The following is a 20,727-nucleotide window of genomic DNA, read 5'->3' on the forward strand; positions in this document are numbered from 1 at the left end:
GATATAAAATCTTAAATGTGAAAATTTTCATAATGACGCCATATATTGGACTAAATGGTATTACCAGGAAAAACGAAAATAACAATGCCAATACTACTGATCAAAATTAATAAAAAACCGTGAATACAAGTATAACGAAATATTCATAATTTCGACAATTGCATTTTATTTCGTTGCAAAACTGTTTTAACTTGATCGTCAACTTGCCCCAAGGCTTGAATAGAAAAATTGATATCTAGACTGCGTTCAAGTTCTAAAAGTGAGTGTATTACAACTAAAAAACAATTTCTTGATCATGTAGCGCCCGGGTAAGAGCGGGGTCTAAGTAAACTATTTTGAACCAAAACTGAGGGCCTAAAAATGGATTCACAATTCAAAAATTGCTTTTACATCCACAATTTGGTTGCACCCGACCTCAGCTCCTCCTTAACTGTTTTTTCTATGATAGCTGTGTAAGCCACAAATCTACATTTAATTTATATTAGAACGTCGCTTTTGTAGAAAAATTCAAAACGAATCGGCCGACACTTTTTGACACATAACATACCATACATGCATATACAATATGTACATATGTACATATGTATGTATGTATGTATGGAATTTGTGAATACACTGATGATGATAAACGTATTTATTACTCAATACATTCTCATTTATTTATGTATGGATGTGCTTTTTGAACACACAGTGACAGCAACAAAAACAAGGCAGTGAAATGAAAAAAAGTAGGAAAAATACTATATCTGAAAACGAAAGCCCGAAACAACAATAAAAATAGCTCAGCACCATTCTGCTTAGATGAAATTGAAATGAAAACACATTCAGACTCTTATACTATAGTCGTGTTGAGATACTTATGTACATACATACATACATATGTGTGTATTTTATAGATATACGTGCGCTGGATCCAAATATAAACTTTGTGGGGGAGATCATGTGACTTGACTCCGGACAGGCTGGCTAGATGGTTCGCTTCTGTAAGAAGTTACTGTGGGTAAATGAGCGAAAAGTGACTAACGTGAAGATACAAATTTCTTACAAGGAAAAATTCACACATTCATACAAACATATGTTTCCTTTAGTAAATTTACATATGTACATACATGCAAATTATAAATATGTATATACATAAGTATGTACTCATGAATCCACGCTAACTAGAACAACTAGACATCTTCTATCCCCCGGATTTTTGGTGACACGATGTCGTGAAGAAGCTACATACTTATGTAAATCTCTCCCAGCATTGGAAATTACCAAAAGTAATGATTCACTCAAGAAAATCGGGCTTACAATTCACTATTTAGACAATCACTGTTTTAACAGGCAAAAGTTAAAGGTAGCATGTTGCGTAATCTTGACCATACACAATCGAATAAGGGTCTAAAATATTACAAGGGATACGGATATAGGCTCAAAACACAAACATACATACATACATAAATATCTACTTATAATATTTTCTTGAATCCATTTACATATGTACATACATACATAACTGCCTTTAAAAGTATCTATAATTATTTTGTTGTATTTTTAGCAGATGTTAGGTACTTATACTAAAATTATTTGTTTATATATAAATGTCTGTACTTACATATGTGGAATTACTTACATACATACTTAGGTATTACAATATAATAAGTGAAAGAAACAACATATGCCAATTATTTATTTTTCTCATACGCACGATTGTACTATTATTAACCTAACAGACTATTATTGATTATTGCACGAACCATCTGTTACTATTCCTTAAAGAAATAGTTATACATATGGAAGCCCTGACTTATCTGTGTTCCATCCATATATACATACATATGTATATATGTACATATGTACATATGTACATACATATGTACGAAGATATAATAAATCGTATTAAAATGTATACTTAGATATAAACGGTATACAAACAGTTATCGTCAAGAGTAAGGTAGGTTAGGTTAAACTAGGCCAAACAGTACGGTATCCGAACAAGGTGATGACATCACAGATGAAAAGGATTCAATTGAGGAATTACATTATGTATGTATGTATGTACATACATACATACGTACTTATGTATTTGATTTTCCACCTTTTCTAATAACGTTTTACAACAAACGAAGTCTTTATGAAATTTTTTATAATTATATACATACATACATACATACATACTTATGTACATTCATTTATACTTGTGATCATACGTAAGTATATTACTACATATGTATGTATGTACATACATATATTATATTGCTTATTTGGCATCGTTTCAATTTTTTAGGGACAAATAAAAACATGCAAAAGACTTCAAGTTCAAGAATTTCAGATGTCAACTAGAAAGTGAAATATTTATGTATGTACATACTTATGTATGTACATATGAATGTATGTATACACATACAATATTTTTGCATGTTTAATCTATACATTTTCATTTATGTACATACATACATATGTATGTATACGCATACACATGAATTGTATAACATCTTGGCTGTTGTTTTCCACAATTTGGAAAAAATAAAAATTTCAAGTTCAAGATTCTACATTGAAGTACATTTGTATGTGCATACATACATACATACATATGTACATACATGTCAACAATTATAGCATAAATGGTATTTAATTATGTATTATACTATTTTTTTTTTTTATTTACAAAAATTTAACTGATTTACAACAAGCGAAATCCTTAAGCAATAAGTGCGGAAACGAAAAGTCTTCGAATTATAATTAAAAATAAAAAACTTGTTAGGATTCCATAATTTTAATTAATAATATTTGTATTTACTTATATTTACTAACAAAGTAATTTCTCTGGAAAGAGTGAAGAACTTTAGTTTAAACTCATATTGCATACATACATAAGTAGTACTCGCCTCAAAAAATACCCTTCCATATATACAATATTTATACATACTTATGTGCATATATGTATGTATATTAACAAAAAGGGGAAAATTTAACAGGAGCAGTGGTGTTATACATACATACATATGTACACATTTATTACTTGACCATCAAGAAAAGCTTTAAGGCTCTTCACAATACATACACATAACATACATTTATGCATGTATGTATGTATACATATACAGATATTATGCAAGTGAGAACAGACATTCTTACATACAAGTAAGTACATACATACATATATCTTAAACTAACAAATCCGAGCAAAGACTTTTATGTGGGAGGCTAAGTTTGTATGTATTTATGTGAATACATACATATGTATATATTGCATATGCGCTTGCAGCAACATGCATACATACGTAGGACCCGTCTATTGGCAGGCGCATTGTGCAAGGCGCGATATTGTTGTGAACTTGGGTATCACATCCCAACAAGCCAAATCGATAACGTAAAAGCATCATTAAATTATTAAAAAATATGGTTATACTATTGGAAAACCAATTAGAGAGATTCTTTATCATCAAATTACAAATTAGAGACCTCCTCTAAATATATTTTTGTCTATATTTTTTTCGGATAAAGGTAGATAAAACGATTTTTTTTTTATGATGACGATGAGCTGTACGAGATATACGACGACATCGACATAGTTCAGCGAATTAAAAGACAGCGGCTACGCTGGCTAGGTCATGTTCTCCGAATGGACGAAAACACTCCAGCTCTGAAAGTATTCGACGCAGTACCCGCCGGGGAAGCAGAGGAAGAGGAAGAGGAAGACCTCCACTCCGTTGGAAGGACCAAGTGGAGAAGGACCTGGCTTCGCTTGGAATATCCAATTGGCGCCACGTAGCGAAAAGAAGAAACGACTGGCGCGCTGTTGTTAACTCGGCTATAATCGCGTAAGCGGTGTCTACGCCAATTAAGAAGAAGAAGATAAAACGAATGAAAATTAGACTTATGTTTATAGAAAAAAATGTTATATAGAAAAATTCGCGAAAAGAAAATTCGTTATAAGGAGAGCAAAAAATACTAAAAACTTAACGAAATCAGTGTTATGGAAATTATTTCGCTATAAGGAAAACTTAGTTGTACAGAAGTTCGTATCAAAGAAATTCGACTGTAGTTTTATATGTATATTTGTACAACATCTTAAATATTAGGGGGATTCTCTTGCTCTTGCAAGATTGCAGATTGCAAAAATCCTATACCGAAATATACAAGGGCACGAGAGCACCCATTGCAGAATCTAGTGATATATGAACGGCTGATTCGGTCAATTTATTGTAAATGACTATTGTGCATGACTATTGTGAATTGGCGCACCTTCTGCATTCATTCTTAACAAAAAAACTGTAACAAATCTTTAGAATTTAAATAGAAATTATAAAATCTATTTAAAATTTACCTTCCTCAACAATTTAACGTCAAAATATGTATTTTAGTAAAATGACAGCTAGCACAGGGTTTGCAATTATTTTTTTACGTGTCATTGCACGAGAATAAACATGGGTTTTGGTCTGACATACATATGTATTTCACAGCCATTGCAAATAATTTTCTGAGTGTGTTTGTTGTTGTGCCGGTGCACCAAAAAGAAATATCTGCGATTCGTGCACCGTGCAAGGGTTTTGCAAGAGCAAGAGAATACCCCTATTGTAAATATACGTCGTTAACATATAAGTCCAGAAAGTTTAAACTTTTCAAAATGTGTGAATTTAAAACTCCAACTCGTACTTATTAATTTTGTGGTTTAGTTGTTAAAATATAGCTTACTGGGTTATATAGGAGGAGTGCATGTTAAACCTGTATATTACTTACATATATTAATATAGGTATGTATGTATATGTTCTGCCATATACTATAATATATATACATACATTTGTACGTACTTTAATTATTGTGCCGCCTCTCTATGAACCGACTACATTTCAGTTATGTATATATGTATGTATGTACGTAACAGCTCACGCAATGTACTCTTGCGGCAGAGAATGTCGAGGAATGTCGAGCCCCCAACAATAGTTGCATTGCATGGATAAATACGCTAAACAGATATCTATGTATGTACATAAAGCTTTTACATTTTCAAATATTCTTATACATACACATATATAAAAATATACATATATATGTAGGTATATTTGTTTGTATGTATGGAGTTGATCATTGCCGCTTGACGTTGTCACGGCTCGCTTGTGTACGCCGATGTGCATAGGTATGAGTTTCGTTTTTCGTTGCACCGTTATATATTAACGAAGCCGTAAAAATGTGTGAGTGACGCTCCGACGTTAGCTTGAAAGCAGACGAATGTTTGCCGGTGGCAATTGTTGTTGTTCTTGCAAATTCTCTGGTAACACGATTTGACTAGGCAGAGCGCGAAAGCAACGCTAGCGGGGATATTGTGGGAAAGTGCGCGTTTTCAATTGAACAAAAACGAATTGAATAAAAAGCTGAAGAAGTGCTACAGTTGCGGATAGCAAAATAATTTTGATCATTGTTAAGTTGGTCGTTGGATACTACGGTTGAAAAAGGTGAGCGCTCTTCCCAAATCGTTAAATTTTGTGAAAATATAGGAAGAAAATATAAGAAATTCAAGTGCTTTGATAAACCATGAAGTAAATTAAGCTTTCATGCATTTCAAATGTTCAGAGGAAAAATGAAAAGTTTTGGTAGTGCTTATTTCGGAAATGTGAAAATTTGCTTAACGTTTCTACGTTACGCAACACTTCAAAATTTTCCCTTAATTTTTGGGATATAAATTTTTATGGTTGGATGGTAAATTGTGTTAAAATATTTGGTTAAAACTTGCGAAAAGTTCGCAAATGAGTGTGAGTCAGCATTTAGTTGTTTTGTGTTTTCATTACTTTTCGCTTTATTTCTACCAAACCGGTTACCGGCATTTTTGGCGTTATTATTTATCATCCTTTGTGTTTGATGAAGCATTCGTGCTAAAATACTCCATTTTTTATTTCTTTCGTTCAACGAATATAACAAAGTGAAGTGCGCTAAGTTAAGTACTCTTTTTGCTTGCAGTTGAATCCGAAAATGTGACATGAAAATGTTCGTTAAATCTTCTTTTTTTTTTTTTACTTTCAAATTTTATTTTCATAAATTACTGCTCGTTGGTCACGTAGGCGAATTGTACCTTAGGGCTGAGAAAATAATTTGAGTATACATACATACATACATATATGTACATAAATACTTAGCCGAAGTGATCGTGACACTAAATACAAGTAGTTAAATATTTAATTTATTGTGTGTATTTTAAGATTGTTAATTGTAAGTATACAGTTAAAGGTTTAATTGATTTTTGGGATATATGGTAATATATAGGGTATTTTTGAAAAGCCATCTATTAATTTGTTTATTCGTATACATACATATGTACGAACGAACTTCTAAAATGTTCGTAGGATATATGTATGTAAACGTCATTGCTTATGCATACATATGTATATAGGTGTATGTATTATGTTCGTTAATTTTTAAAAGTTACTGACTTCTCATTCACCTGAAAGCCGATAACTTGTTTATTATTCTTGATCATATGATGCCAAAATTGAATTGAGTATTGTACAATAACTCGGAACACTTGCGCTGCTTATACTCTATCTATCTTTCCTAATTTGTAAAAAATATAAAAAATATCAATTTTAAAACAAACATATACGAGTCAAAGGGAGAGAATTGTTGTAATGGATGGTTTAGATTGGAATTTTTCACGATTACTGTTGATATTAAATAAACACAGGATTTCAGCGCACTTGAAATGAAGCAATTATTATAAATATGGTTTATTTTATTTTTTGGCAAAAAGAGTTTCTATTGTAGTTTTTTCTTTTAATTTTCTGTAAAAAATTTTGTCCCTACGAAATATCTATATGTATATGTACATACCTTCCTAAAAATAACTTATTTTTGAAAATTGTGGGGAACTTCAAGTAATCTCTATTTAACACTCTATCAAATATACATACATCATTAAAATAAGAGTATAAGGCGGAACCGTGTCTAATTTTAGATTAGTTGAATAAATACACCATATCCTTTTTATATTAACGCCTCTTCCTGATGAAAATATATACACAGTATTTATATATTATTTTGTTTGATTTATGAAAAGTTAATATTGTCACATATGCATATTAATGTCCATAATTATTGCCAGGAATAAAACAAACAATCGAATATACATACATACATATATGTATATTTTTGTATAAGTAAAATTTGCTTAAAAACTGAATAACTACCTAAGCAATCGCTGGTGATGTCTTAATCAAAAGCCTTATGTCCACAATTTAATTTTACAAACTAAATATGGCTGTATGTTCATATGTAGTGTGGTGTGCTTAAACGGTCGTTTGTTCACGTTCATATTTCAATATTTTCAGTACAAACACATACGATCATCCATCAATATACATACATATGTATGTATGTATGTAAATAACAGCCGGCATTCTGGTTAACGTTTACTTGTTCATTTTCCTTTCATTAACTCGCGCTATGAGTAACTACGATAGGCACATAAGTCCATAGCTACTGTATATAAAGAGCTGTGTACATATTATAGAAATTACTCACAGTCGAATGAAAAACATTGCAAAGTTTGACAATTGTTCAATTAAGTCTATTAAATTTATGTGAATTGTCTGGCCAGCATCACGATCACCATTATTGCCCCTCACTTCCAACTTTTCTTATATTCTAGACATTCGTTAATGATGTTGCTCATTCAATTGCGACGATCTAACGCGCACAGAAGCTGAAAAATATCCAGTGCAATTTTTTTTGTTTATAACTAGAAATCGAGAATTTATTTTACGAGCGTTTTATAAGGGAAAAAATTGGACATATGTATGTAGATTTGTAGTTATAAGCATAGGTATAAAAACGAAGAAAGTAATCATATCATATAACGTTTTACTTAAATACTATGTATTGTTTGCCACAATGAAATGCAAAAATCCGTACAAGTTTCCATTTAAAAGTTGTTCCTTTAATTATACTAAAAACAAAAAGAATCCCATTGAATCCAATCAGAACCACAACAAAGTAACTGTCAGTGCACACATTCTTATACACATAGATGTATAAATCGTTAAAGTAGTAGATGTTTGCGTAATCAACATTTAACCCGGATAGTACAAAGAAATCGAGGGGGGGGTGCAGGCAACTTTTTAACTTTCTATGTACGTATGTTTATCTGTAAATATGTGTGCAAATACAGATGTTGTGAAACTGCAGTTAATGTAAATAAAAGTGATATATGTTTGTAGGTAGTGCATATTATATAACCGTACTTAGGTTATGCAACGTTGACCCAGTTGGCGTTAGTTAAAAGCACGAAAGTTGAGCTTCCGTTACAGGGGAAATGAGGCTGGAAGCTTTTAACAGCAACGCTACGATTAACAGTGAAATGTTAATTTCTCCATATTCGACAGCAGTGAATTTTCTTTTTTTTTACAGGGAATTCAATTTTAACAGCTGATTTACCTTTTAATACCTTTTAAATAGATACATACATATGTATGTGTGGTGCATACTATATACATTATATAGTGAGTGGAATTGCATTAGAGAGATTTTTTTTACATTTTAATTATTTAACTTTTTCAAATTATTGTTATTCCTATTTCTTAACATTTATTAATAATTTTAATTTATAATTTGATTGTGATGAAGTATTTAATAAAATGAAAGTCACAGGTAGAGAAAGATTACACTTCAATATGTATTCTAAATATATGTATATACATACATTAGTGCAATTTCTCAATCTTTATTAATTCTTCTGTACCCTTGAATTTGTTGTACACTTATGTATATAAAAAATTTTAGATATGTTGCATACATAGAATATGCTATGTACATATGTATATGTACATACATATGTACATATCTACATGCAACCCCTTTTTAAATTGGGGAACTTTATATGAGATAATGACATGCTTTATTGCTGCTCCAGACAATCTTAAATTGCCAACATCCGTTTTTTTTGTTATGTATGACTAAAGCGAGTTTTTTAAGAAAAATACATCAATACATATGCATATATTCAGACGAAGGAAAAAATTATTCAGCGTTTGCAAATAGAATTTGTTTTATCGCTTTACTTCAAGCAGGATCAAATAAACTTCTAAAAAAATTAGATTTATTAAAATCGTATTTGTAGGTGAATGAGTAACAATAAATTCTCTAAAAAAATTTAACTTATCTTAATAAGATACTATACACCTTTATTTATATTATTTTTTAATATCATTTCCTCATGAGCTCCGTTGGTACACCGTAGACCTTTCAGTGCTGACAATTATTATTAAAATTAAGAAGCTCTTGAAAGCTATCAATTTATTCGCACTAAACAATTTTACTAAATTCATATGTATGTATGTATGTATATACAAAGATACAACTTGATTATTGCTCTAACTTTTATTTGACATATTTATTTCACTAATTATTCACTTAGCAATCGTGTGGGTACATACATACATACATATATTTGACTATACATATTCGTACCGGTGTGTGTATGCTGGGCGACACTTTTAAGTGCACTCTTGAAAGTTACTTATCAAATAACAGGCGAAAAAAATTAGTGGGTGATTCAGATGTCAAGCAAAAATTCATATCTACTCAGATAACTTTTACGATTGAGTTTATAATTAAATCTGTACAATTCGAAATGAGCAAACACACCTTTACCTTTTCACCAGCATTCGTTGTTAATAAAGCGGTCGCGTAACAACGTTTATAATAGTCGGCGGTTAATTAATTTAGTACATATGAACCTGTTGTTGACTCTAATAGGAAAATTCTGAAGTATTTTAAACATTACTGATTTGTTTTAATCATTATTTTCAAATGTGTTGAACCTAAGTAATGTAAAATTTGAAAGAACAGTTGTGAAAGAAACAAAAACAGTTTTTAATGAATATTTAATTCGGATGTTAATCAATAATTTGTAAAATGTGATATAAATTAATGTTCATATACAGCTACACACATTTATAGATCATACCAATAACCTTGACTGGTTTAAACATTTCCAGTTATTTTAATTTTTGACGTGCGTTTTCAATATTATTTCTCACAGTTGACTGCACTTGGAATTTACATTAGGGATGTAAAGTATAAAATAACGAACTGATAACATAGTTTCAATTACAGGAAGGATATTGAAAACTGATCACGATTTTTAAATATGATTAGAGTGCAAGTCTTTGCGTGGTAATTTTTGAAATATACTGACATATGTTTTTACTTTAAAAGTTGATTTGATATCTATATCTTAAGGAAATTCTATATTAAAAAAAATAAGTATGTAAATACTCTATATTGCATGTTCTTTTACTTTTCGGAAAATACCTCTTGTTTACGTCTGACTCCAAGAGCTGATGCACTTAACTCGTTGTTATCGTTTTTGTAAATTTTCCAACAATCAAGATGTTGGACATTAATTAAACACAAGTGAAAATGTGTACATATGTATGTATGTATGTGCTTACGTGAGTCCATTTATATGCACATTTTAATTATTATCACACTAACATTTCCCACTGCTTGTGAAGACGGCCAAAGCAAAAATTTCCGTACCTTATCAGCATTTAGTTTCTATTGCCGCTGATAGCAATTATATTTCTTTATCAAATTCCATTATATTATTTTACTTCACCTATTTGTGGGACTTATTTAGATAGCCGAATTAGCAAATTCAATGAATGCAAATTTCACCTGTATGTGTGTGAAAAAAACCGCAAGCGCGAATATTAGCAAACATAAAAAAATAGTTTGAGTAAAGACATTTACACCTGCTTACCTGTAAATGTTAATTAGCGTATATTATATTGAGATTTCCACCATGCACATCCTAAGCGTTTCGTTAAGGCTATATTAACATTTTTAATCCAAATGAATTTTGCAGTACTTATTATATGTACCCGAAAATGTACAATAATTTCCTGTAATGTGATCAGGAGGAAAGAACAATTGGCAAGGATAGTCGTACAATAGTTCATTACTGTTAATGAAAAGTTTCAAAGTCAGGGATTTAGAGCGAAATACTGGAGTATACATACATATATTCTTGGCTGCAGAGAGAACCCCGGGGCCTGGCCATGATTATAGAGAATGATTGGAAAAAATATATGCAAAACATTTTTCAATAATATTCTCCTCTGAGAATTCCGGGTCCGGGATGAATTGTCCCCTCTCTTCTGATCTGAATATATCTCATATAGGATCAGGGATGGAATGGGACTTAACGATAAAAATAGGTATTGCATTTAAATAATTTATGAAATCACAAATGATTATTTTAGCGTTGCATTCATTTCATATGACAACATAATTAATGGTGATTTTATAAGACGGTCAAATTTTATTGTAAGTCAACTTAGAATTACCATTTTAATACCAAACGCTATAATAATATTCATTAGTATGTTGTATGTCAATGTAAATACATACATATCTATTCGAGCACGTTTACGTTATGGCAATACAAACTATAATTATGGGCTTGTCGGGAGTATTAAATCTTAGAATGAGCACATTCTTTCACACCTTTTGAATGCGCAAGCGTCAACATATGCAACACTATTTAACTAAATGATTGTCGTAGAAATATTACTAAAAATTTACTAAACACTTAACGTGCAATTGAAAAATATTATTACATTGTTCCATTGATTTCATAAAATCACAATTTTATGCATTCAATTGCCATTATGTGAACAACAATATCCTTTTCCATCCCCCGCCGAAAAATGCACACACACATATACACGTGTGTACCAATTCGCTCTCCAATCTCTCCGGTTACTCTTCATTCAGCTTTTAGTCAAATAGCTGACATGCATGCATCGTCTGCCTGTTGAACAACAACAACATACTTTTGCTGCCGTTAACCACAAAATATCCACCGTTCACCGGGTAGAAGTGCCATTTAAAAAGTCCACCTCTGCATAGCTGATTCCTGAATCTAAAATTTAGTTCCTTTAAAATTTCCGATTGCGTTCGTTTGTTGTCGGCAAATCACTAGGTAGCTAGCGGTCAGCTTCTCGCGTACGCTTGCAAAGCTACCAAATCAAATTACCAAAATCATAGCTGTACACAGGATAACTGAAGTATACTTTTGGGCGCGGCGGCCACAAATAAACGAATTTTTCATTAAGCGACGACGTTTAGCTTAGTACGAACGCGAACGTGTAATTTTTTGTAATAAAAATAGTTTTGTCTAAAATATTTGTACATTTCAAATTACAATCAAATGTATTAAATGCGTTTTGAAAAAAGTTTCCCATAGAAAAAATAGAAATATAAAAAATAGATTAACTTACATTGTACAGCGTGGAAAACGTGCAAGCTCCAAAGAAATTCTGTTGAGCATATGACGGTTAAATTAACTTGCTCGTATTGCTAAACAACTGGTGAAAAAATACCATATTTAATTAACAAACATCAAAAATCAACAAATACGCACAAACTTTGTGAAATCAAAATCTTGTGGAAGAAATTTCGAGGAATTTTAAAAATTTTACAAAGTTAATACGATTTTTAATGAATATCTAAGTCAGACGTCCTTTTGCCAATAAGCAACGAAATCAAAGACACTTAAAATAAAATAACTTCTTTTACACAATATAATATATACTAAAACTCCACAACTAACCCACCATCATCTCACAAGCAAGTAACTAAAAGGAGTCGACAAGTGGAAAGTGGAAAATCAGCTATAGAAATTTCAATCAACAACGACAATTGCGAAAATTAAAAAATTGTGTACACATATACATACATACATATTTACTTCAAAGGGGTTACACCTTTTTTTGGTCTAATGAAATCATTTATTTAGTTTCAAGCGTTAGTATGCAAACTTAAGCAATAGTTAAAGTAAAACGAATTCTCTTAACAAATTTTTATGTACAAAATATACATACATACACATATACGAAGTATATCAAAACTACATAAAGTAGATAAGTATAATCAAACGCCCACTTTGTAAGTTTTTGAGCAAATTACTAACCTCAAAATAACGCTGATATACCAACATTTTGCATTTTGGACCAAAGTGAATCATATTGAAACAAACGAAAACTGTGTGATTTAACATTAAGATAAAGGCCCTTCAAAAGTAGAGTAGGAGGGAGGAAAAACAAGTACCCAGTATTGTAGGATATTTATTGAATTCTGCACGTCAAAAATTAAGGATTATCTATACGCGTAGAGTCGAAGTAGAGAAGATATAGAAAAACAAATAGACGAAAAATCCCACTGCTGTACAAAGTATTAACAAATCAAACAAAAAGACAGTCTGCGATATGGGTGGTTGTGCTTCAAAAGATAAAAAGGACACAGTGGTCGACGGGGATGCGGCTGCCGCAGACAAGGCGGGCACCGCCGAAAATGTAGAGGACGGTGCAACTAACACAACTGCAGACCCTTCGGCCACTACTGCGAATGGCGGCGCGGTCAACAACGAAGGGTGTGTATTGCTTAATATTTGCAAATATGCATGATTTTAGCAAATGGAACAAAAGCAACAAAAATTGACAATAATATATGTATATATGTAATATATTATTTATATGTAATTTATATTTGAAATATATTCGTTTCGCTTTTTTGCAGCCATTTGTTTATAAGTTTAATATTATCTACATATTTGAATTGTGTCTTTATGGTTTTTCTTGTTTTAATTTAAGTTGCAAATGGTCAATAGTTGAGTTTTGATCAAAAATCGTGTTTTAAGCTTAATTAAAAAAAAATAAAATGTTCCTCAAAATGTAATTGATATAAGTATGTACATGGAATCCACGAGGATATCTACGCATATACATACATCAGTACATATGTGTATACATACGCTTGCTACCGCGGTGTCGTCGCGGAAACAACGCCCGCTAAAAAGGATCTATTAAATTATTACATCTGTTGGATGCCACAGTAAAATGAGTCACACATTTCAGGTCTCAAAATTTTTACAGTTTTTTTTGGGTGGAGACAATGTGAATTCCGGAACTGTCATATACTGTATGTACATACATATGTATTTTGAATGTTTGTATAATATACCGAATTGGGGTAACTTAAAATAAAATAGTAGAGAAAATAGATACACATCGCATTTTCCTCTTAACCGCCCTTAATTTGGATCGCATGCGTGACAACTACTCATGACATTAAGTCGGTTTGAGGCAGGACAAAAGCCGGTCTCGTGTAATGTTTTTTTTTTTCATTTTTGTGAGTACTCCACATTCTACACATATGCATAGTGCGCTCGAGCACTTTCTGTTTAGTTTAGTGGATTTTAGTAAACGGAACCACTATATTAGTTAAAATATCTAAAGCAATTTATTAGAAATGTTAATATTAATATTTTGACATTTTTTTTTTCCTTTTTTTCAATAAATGATTGATTCATTTAAAATATTTATTTTTGATTATATCGTTAACAAAATTTCATATAAAAGCTGAGAAAATGCGCTTGCTCATCAATCTTCGACCCTTAATACTCCGCGGATTGCGTGTTGAGCAAGTTTCTCATGCCTGCTATACAGACTGGTGCAAGTAATTGACATATTTTTACTTAAATTAATGCAATTTCTTTCAAAAATATTAATTTCTTTTCAACGTTCTATCTAATTGCAGAAAATTAAACATCATGGTTGACGCTGCAGTTCTTGCTAAATTGGAAGAGGGCTACGCCAAGTTGGCTGCCTCTGACTCCAAGTCATTGCTGAAGAAATACTTGACTAAGGAAGTGTTCGACAGCTTGAAGAACAAGAAGACCCCAACATTCGGCTCATCTTTATTGGATGTTATTCAATCCGGCTTGGCCAATCACGATTCTGGTGTTGGTATTTACGCTCCCGATGCTGAGGCATACACCGTCTTTTCTGACTTGTTCGACCCAATCATTGAGGATTACCATGGTGGTTTCAAGAAGACCGATAAACATCCACCAAAGGACTTTGGTGATGTAAGCACTTTTGGAAATTTGGATCCCAACAATGAATTCGTTATTTCCACCCGTGTGCGTTGCGGTCGCTCCCTTGAAGGCTATCCATTCAACCCATGTCTCACCGAAGCCCAGTACAAGGAAATGGAAGAGAAGGTTTCATCTACTTTGTCTGGTTTGGAAGGCGAATTGAAGGGCAAATTCTACCCCTTGACCGGCATGGAGAAATCAGTTCAACAGCAATTGATTGATGATCACTTCTTGTTCAAGGAAGGTGATCGTTTCTTGCAAGCCGCCAATGCTTGCCGTTACTGGCCATCTGGACGTGGTATCTACCACAACGACAACAAGACTTTCCTGGTGTGGTGCAATGAGGAAGATCATTTGCGTATCATTTCCATGCAAATGGGCGGTGATTTGGGTGAAGTTTTCCGTCGTCTAACAAACGCAGTAAATGAAATTGAGAAGCGTATTCCATTCAGCCATGATGACCGTTTGGGCTTCTTGACTTTCTGCCCCACCAACTTGGGTACCACCATCCGTGCGTCTGTGCACATTAAATTGCCAAAATTGGCTGCCAACCTTGCTAAATTGGAGGAAGTTGCTGGCAAATATAACTTGCAGGTACGCGGTACTCGTGGTGAACACACTGAAGCTGAGGGTGGTATCTATGATATTTCCAACAAACGCCGTATGGGTCTGACCGAATACCAGGCCGTTAAGGAAATGTACGATGGCATCACTGAACTCATCAAGATCGAAAAGAGCATGTAAATTGCTACAATTTAAGTGTAGCGAACGTTTATTTGTAGTCAAACAAAGCAGGTGTTGTGAAGTTTAGTATGTACTAAGTGAAAGAGGGTGCAACAGTGACAGGTCCCGGCATTTTCAATAGATCCTATTGGGAAGCTGTCTTTGCTGCGTTCATATGAAATGCCTTCCTGAAGAAGAACAACAACACCATCTACAACACTGCTACCACCAATAAAACCTAACAATGAAAACACTTATCCTTAAAAAAGAAGACGTCAAATGTTTGGACTTTTTGTGAAACTGAAAATAAAACACAAATAATTTATAATTTTAAGTCTTAAGTTTATAAAAAAAAACATTTAAAATAAAACTTAAAACAAAACCAAAATATGGAATGACTTTGTATATAAAAGAAATCTATCTATGTACTATATTAGATGAATTATGCTTTGTCAAAAACAGTAATTTTTACTTTCATATGTCTACGTTTAAGGGAAATGTTGGATGAACTGAAAAATTGTACAAGTTATTTGGGGTTAGACGATCAGTTGCGCATTAGAGGAAAAACGAATTTCAATGTGGAACATTCATGAATGATTTGTTAAAGCCATTCTAAAACATATCACACACCTTAACGTCCCGCATGAACACCACTTCGTGTTTTTTTTGTAGTTGTTACAGGCGTCACTTTAATTTGAGCGCTTCATTTTATAAATCGCAGAAAATCTAGGATATAATATCAAACTTGGTTGGTAGATGAATATTATATATTGATTTGAAAATTGAAAGTATATAGCGAAATGTTATTAATGAATACATAAAATGATATAAAAATTAGCAACTGTGCTATCCATTTCTATAAAATCTGACAAAATAATTTTTTTCCCCAGTTCTGGACTTTTCCAAATCAACCTGCATATAAACATATTTTCAATACATGAAACATTTTTTGTTCATAGTTTTATTTAAATCTCTTTTCTTAATATCTCTTTTGCAGAGAACGAAAATTGTGGTATACTACGTCCTTTGTCATGTGTTTCGTTTTTATAATGTGGCACCGCTATGAACCACATTTTTCTTAAATGCATCTCTGCGATTATAATTTTTCTTTCCGATATTTCGATAAACGTTCTTCTGGTATTCTGATATTCTGCCCCTTTGCTATTTCGACTGTGCTAGCACGTGTTGGTTGTAGTTCCACGTTTATTTTCATATAGCTTTTCTATAATTAATTGAAATATAAGTGATTAAAAAATAATGGCTACAAATGAGCAATTAATATCCGCACTCGTGCTAGAGTATTTAAAGAAAAGAGATAAGAATTTAGCTAAAGTGTTTCAACAGAAAACAAATGCGGTATGTATTTGGTACAGTACTTTTTATTGTAGGACGGTTTTTAAGTAAAGCTGAATTATTTTCAGGGTACCGTCGGTAAAGGTTTTCCAAAGTTGGAGCAAATTATTGAAAGCTATCAACAAAGTAACAAGAAGAAGGTGCCCGTGATCAAATCGATTGCAGGCGACTCAAGTGATGAGGACAGTTCTTCAGAAGAAGAAACAGCAGCACCACAGACTAAAAAACCTAACGTTGCTTTAACCAATGGTAAGGCTGTTGCATCGAAAGGTAAAGCGAAAGAATCTAGCTCCGATGATAGTAGTTCCGAAGAAGAGGCTGCTCCAGTAGTTAAAAAACCAGAATCTAAAGCAAAGAAGGATGAATCTTCAAGTGAAGACAGTTCTGACAACGACGAGAAACCCGCAGTAAAAAATAATGTGAGCAAACCGGTGACACAACAGACGAAAGAGGTAAAAAAAAAATTACAATTTGGAATTAGTATGTGATTTTAATGGTTTTACTTTACAGAGTTCTTCTAGTGAAGATAGTTCTGATGACGAACCTCAAGCCAAAGCACCTGTCAAACCTGTTGCCGCAAATAAAGTGCAACAGAAACAAAAGCAAGAGTCAAGCAGTGAGGAATCTGATAGTGAAGAAGAAACTAAACCATCAAAAACACCTGTAGTTAAAAATGTTGCAAAGAAAGGTGACACTGAAGACAGTTCGGATGACAGTGATAGTGAAGAAGAAAAGGCTAAACTCGCACAGAAGCCGGTACCTGCCAAAGCTGTTGCCGCACAGAAAAAAGATGACTCTGACAGTGGTTCCTCCGAAGAAAGTGAAGAAGATGATAAATCCCCCAGGGTTGCCCCCGCTAAAGCCAAGGCAGGTGTTAAAGCAGCCAGTTCTTCTGACTCAGATTCGGACAGTGAAGACGAAAAACCTAAAGTTGCCGCTGCAAAGAAGACCGTAGTTAAAGCTGCGGTTACAAAGAAAGCTGACTCATCTAGTGAGGACAGCTCCGACGAAGATTCCAAACCAGATGCCAAGAAGGTAGCAGCAAAGAAAGAATCCAGTTCAGAAGACAGCTCTAGTGATGAAGAAACTCCCGCTGTTTTACCGGCTGTAAAAAAGAATGTTGTCCCGAACAAAACTAAAAAAGATTCAAGTAGTTCCGAAGACAGTTCATCCGATGATGAAGAGCCTCCAGCGAAGAAAGCAGCACCTGCAAAAGCTGCTGCACCAACTAAAAAGAAAGATTCTAGCTCTGACGATTCATCCTCTGATGATGAACCACCAGCAAAAAAACAAGCTGTAGGGGCTGTTAAGGCTGTGGCTGTAAGCAAGAAAGCTGAATCATCCAGTGACGACAGTGATTCTGATGACAGCGAAAACGAGAAAGCGAAGCCTAAGCCAAAAGTTTTAGCACCAGCAAAGGCACAAAAGAAAGAGGAAAGCAGCTCTGATGATGACGACGACGACGAGGACAATGACGAAGAAGAGAAGCCCAAACCAAAAGTTGGAGAAAAGCGAAAATTTGATGATTCTGCTGCTGGAAAAAATCAGTCTAACAATAAATATAATAATTTCGTTAAAAGCGGCGAAGGCAAGGTACGTAAAAAAATATAAATTAATTGAACATAAGTTAGGTAAAGTTAACAACAAAAATTATTAAGGAAGGAAAATTTATGTCATTAAATTCCAAACCTCGGCAGAAAATTGTTTTTCCTACAAATAGAATATAAAGTGTTCAATTTAAGCGAAGCTATTTAAAATATATTAAAAAACTTGTAGCTGCTTTTTAATACATATCATTCAAAATTTCTAAAGCCACAACAAAAAGGTTTTGCCTCTACACCAAATTTTAATGGTAAAGCAAAGTTTAATGATCAAAGAAAATCGAATGGTGAAGTGAGGAAAAATACACCCTTTAGAAGAGTGCGTGAAGAGGAGGTAGAAATAGATGCACGGGTAAAAGATATGTCATTCGAAGCCAAGGTAAGTGCCTCAAATGGTGTTTATTAAGTGGGTGAAATGTACGACGAAATTGTTACAATATGTCAATATCGCAGCTGAAAATGGAATTCACAAATTATTAAATTTATGTTTGAGGCACTTACTTATTTGTAACGGATTTATGCCTTAGGCATAATGCTCTTAATGCTTTTCCTAAATATCTACACTTTTCAAACGGTCTTATCGCAAACTCTATGAATTTTTCATAAAATGTAAAACATTATGAAGACATTTTTCACAAGGGGTTAGCGACAAAGCCGATTATTATTTCGAACATCTGTTTTACAATAAGTAATTTTGATTTGAAATTGTTCAAAAATAAAATAATTTGTGTTTCCTTTTTCATGTGCTGTTATCCTAACTATTGGCAACCGATTCACAAAACAATTATGTGATCATATTAGAGTGAAGGTGGAGACTTTAATAATAGAAGAGGCTTTGGCGGTCGCGGAGGCGGCAGAGGAGGAAGAGGTGGTGGTGCTGGCGGTGACGGAAATGGCGGCTTCCAAAAGTTTGGAGATAGGAAATCATTTGGTGGCTTTGAAAACGGCGGTGACGGACGTGGCGGTGGTCGTGGACGTGGTGGTCGAGGTGGATTCGGAGCTGGTGATCGCGGTCGGGGTGGATTCGGAGGTGGTGATCGTGGTCGGGGTGGATTCGGAGGTGGTGACCGTGGTCGTGGTGGATTTGGTGGTGGCGATCGTGGTCGTGGTGGATTTGGTGGCGGTGATCGCGGTCGCGGTGGCTTTGGTGGACGTGGCCGTGGTTTTGGGCGCGGAAACTTCGGTGGAGCGAATAAACCCTTTAATAAATCATTCGATTCATCAGGGTCTAACAAAAAAATCACCTTTGATGATTAGACTATGATAACGAGTGCAAAATATTTTCGAAACACACAACATAACAATTTCGTTAACATTTCACCGACTATTTTAAATACGCTTGTGTTATTTGTGTGTTGTGATGATTACGAAAACCTTAATTTTATTGCTTTACAGAGAAATGCATCTGGTTCGTGGGGTGAACGAGCGAACAAAGATTTGAAATATACACGTGGAAAGTCATTTAAACATGAAAAAACCAAGAAGAAGCGTGGAAGTTATCGTGGGGGTCAAATTGACATGGGTGTTAACTCAATTAAATTTGAATAACAATTTTAAAATTCGCTCTATATATAACTTGCATTAGTATCAATGCTAATTAATGTAAAAGATTAAGAAATTTAGTTATAGTGTAGTTTAAGTAATCTGAATACATCTGCATTGTATATAATTTTACAATATGTATGTGTGTTTCCGATGTGAGAACTAAATATTCTTGAAACAAAGAAATAAAGTCATAAACATCCTTTTTCACCTATGTGAATGAATGGTATTTATAAAACTAATATTAAATAACAATTGGAGTTTTATAATTTTTATTTATAAAGAATGCTTTTTAAAGATTCCAAATGCATTCTATATAAATATGAATGTATAAGTGTACTGGGAAGGTAATTAATCGTACATATTTATTTAGCAAAATCAACAAGATATACGTTTTGTTGTTATGGAGTAATGGATACGCATAATTTAATCGAGTGAACCGTTTAAACGTGTTGCACATTTACTGAAACCACAGTAAATGTGTTTTTAGCAGTTGCGGTTTTATATAGCGAAAGGAAATATTGCCAGCACTTGACTAGGAACAATCGGATGTAGACTAAAATGTATGCCAATAAAAAAATCAT

At 33.2% G+C, this 20,727-nt stretch overlaps 2 protein-coding genes across 8 annotated transcripts in view; both read left to right on the top strand.

The window, feature by feature from the left end:
- The window catches only part of LOC120776370 (arginine kinase), a 28,128-nt gene extending 12,163 nt beyond the window's left edge, over nt 1–15,965 (top strand). For 4 of the 6 annotated variants that reach the window (XM_040106949.1, XM_040106952.1, XM_040106950.1 and 1 more), the window contains one exon: nt 14,585–15,965. In XM_040106949.1, coding sequence (XP_039962883.1) covers nt 14,585–15,668 — 1,084 coding nt within the window. In that variant the 3' untranslated portion in view covers nt 15,669–15,965. Of the gene's footprint in view, nt 1–5,342; nt 5,446–12,546; nt 13,419–14,584 lie in introns of those variants that run through there. The other 2 variants (XM_040106954.1, XM_040106951.1) reach the window with 2 other exon arrangements.
- Nucleotides 15,966–16,816: 851 nt separating this feature from the next.
- LOC120777717 (nucleolar protein dao-5) lies at nt 16,817–20,385 on the top strand. 2 transcript variants are annotated; one of them, XM_040109207.1, is made up of 5 exons: nt 16,817–17,003; nt 17,069–17,452; nt 17,511–18,593; nt 18,813–18,980; nt 19,997–20,385. In XM_040109207.1, exons 1-5 carry the CDS (start codon nt 16,905–16,907, stop codon nt 20,147–20,149), a joined length of 1,887 nt encoding a protein of 628 aa, XP_039965141.1. In that variant the 5' UTR covers nt 16,817–16,904; the 3' UTR covers nt 20,150–20,385. The 2 variants fall into 2 exon arrangements, with proteins under 2 accessions (XP_039965141.1, XP_039965140.1); XM_040109206.1 differs by lacking the exons at nt 18,813–18,980; nt 19,997–20,385 and adding an exon at nt 19,403–19,948.
- Nucleotides 20,386–20,727: the final 342 nt, after the last annotated feature.

This window comes from Bactrocera tryoni, chromosome 5 (genome assembly GCF_016617805.1).
Source record: "Bactrocera tryoni isolate S06 chromosome 5, CSIRO_BtryS06_freeze2, whole genome shotgun sequence".
NCBI classification, from domain to species: domain Eukaryota; kingdom Metazoa; phylum Arthropoda; class Insecta; order Diptera; family Tephritidae; genus Bactrocera; species Bactrocera tryoni.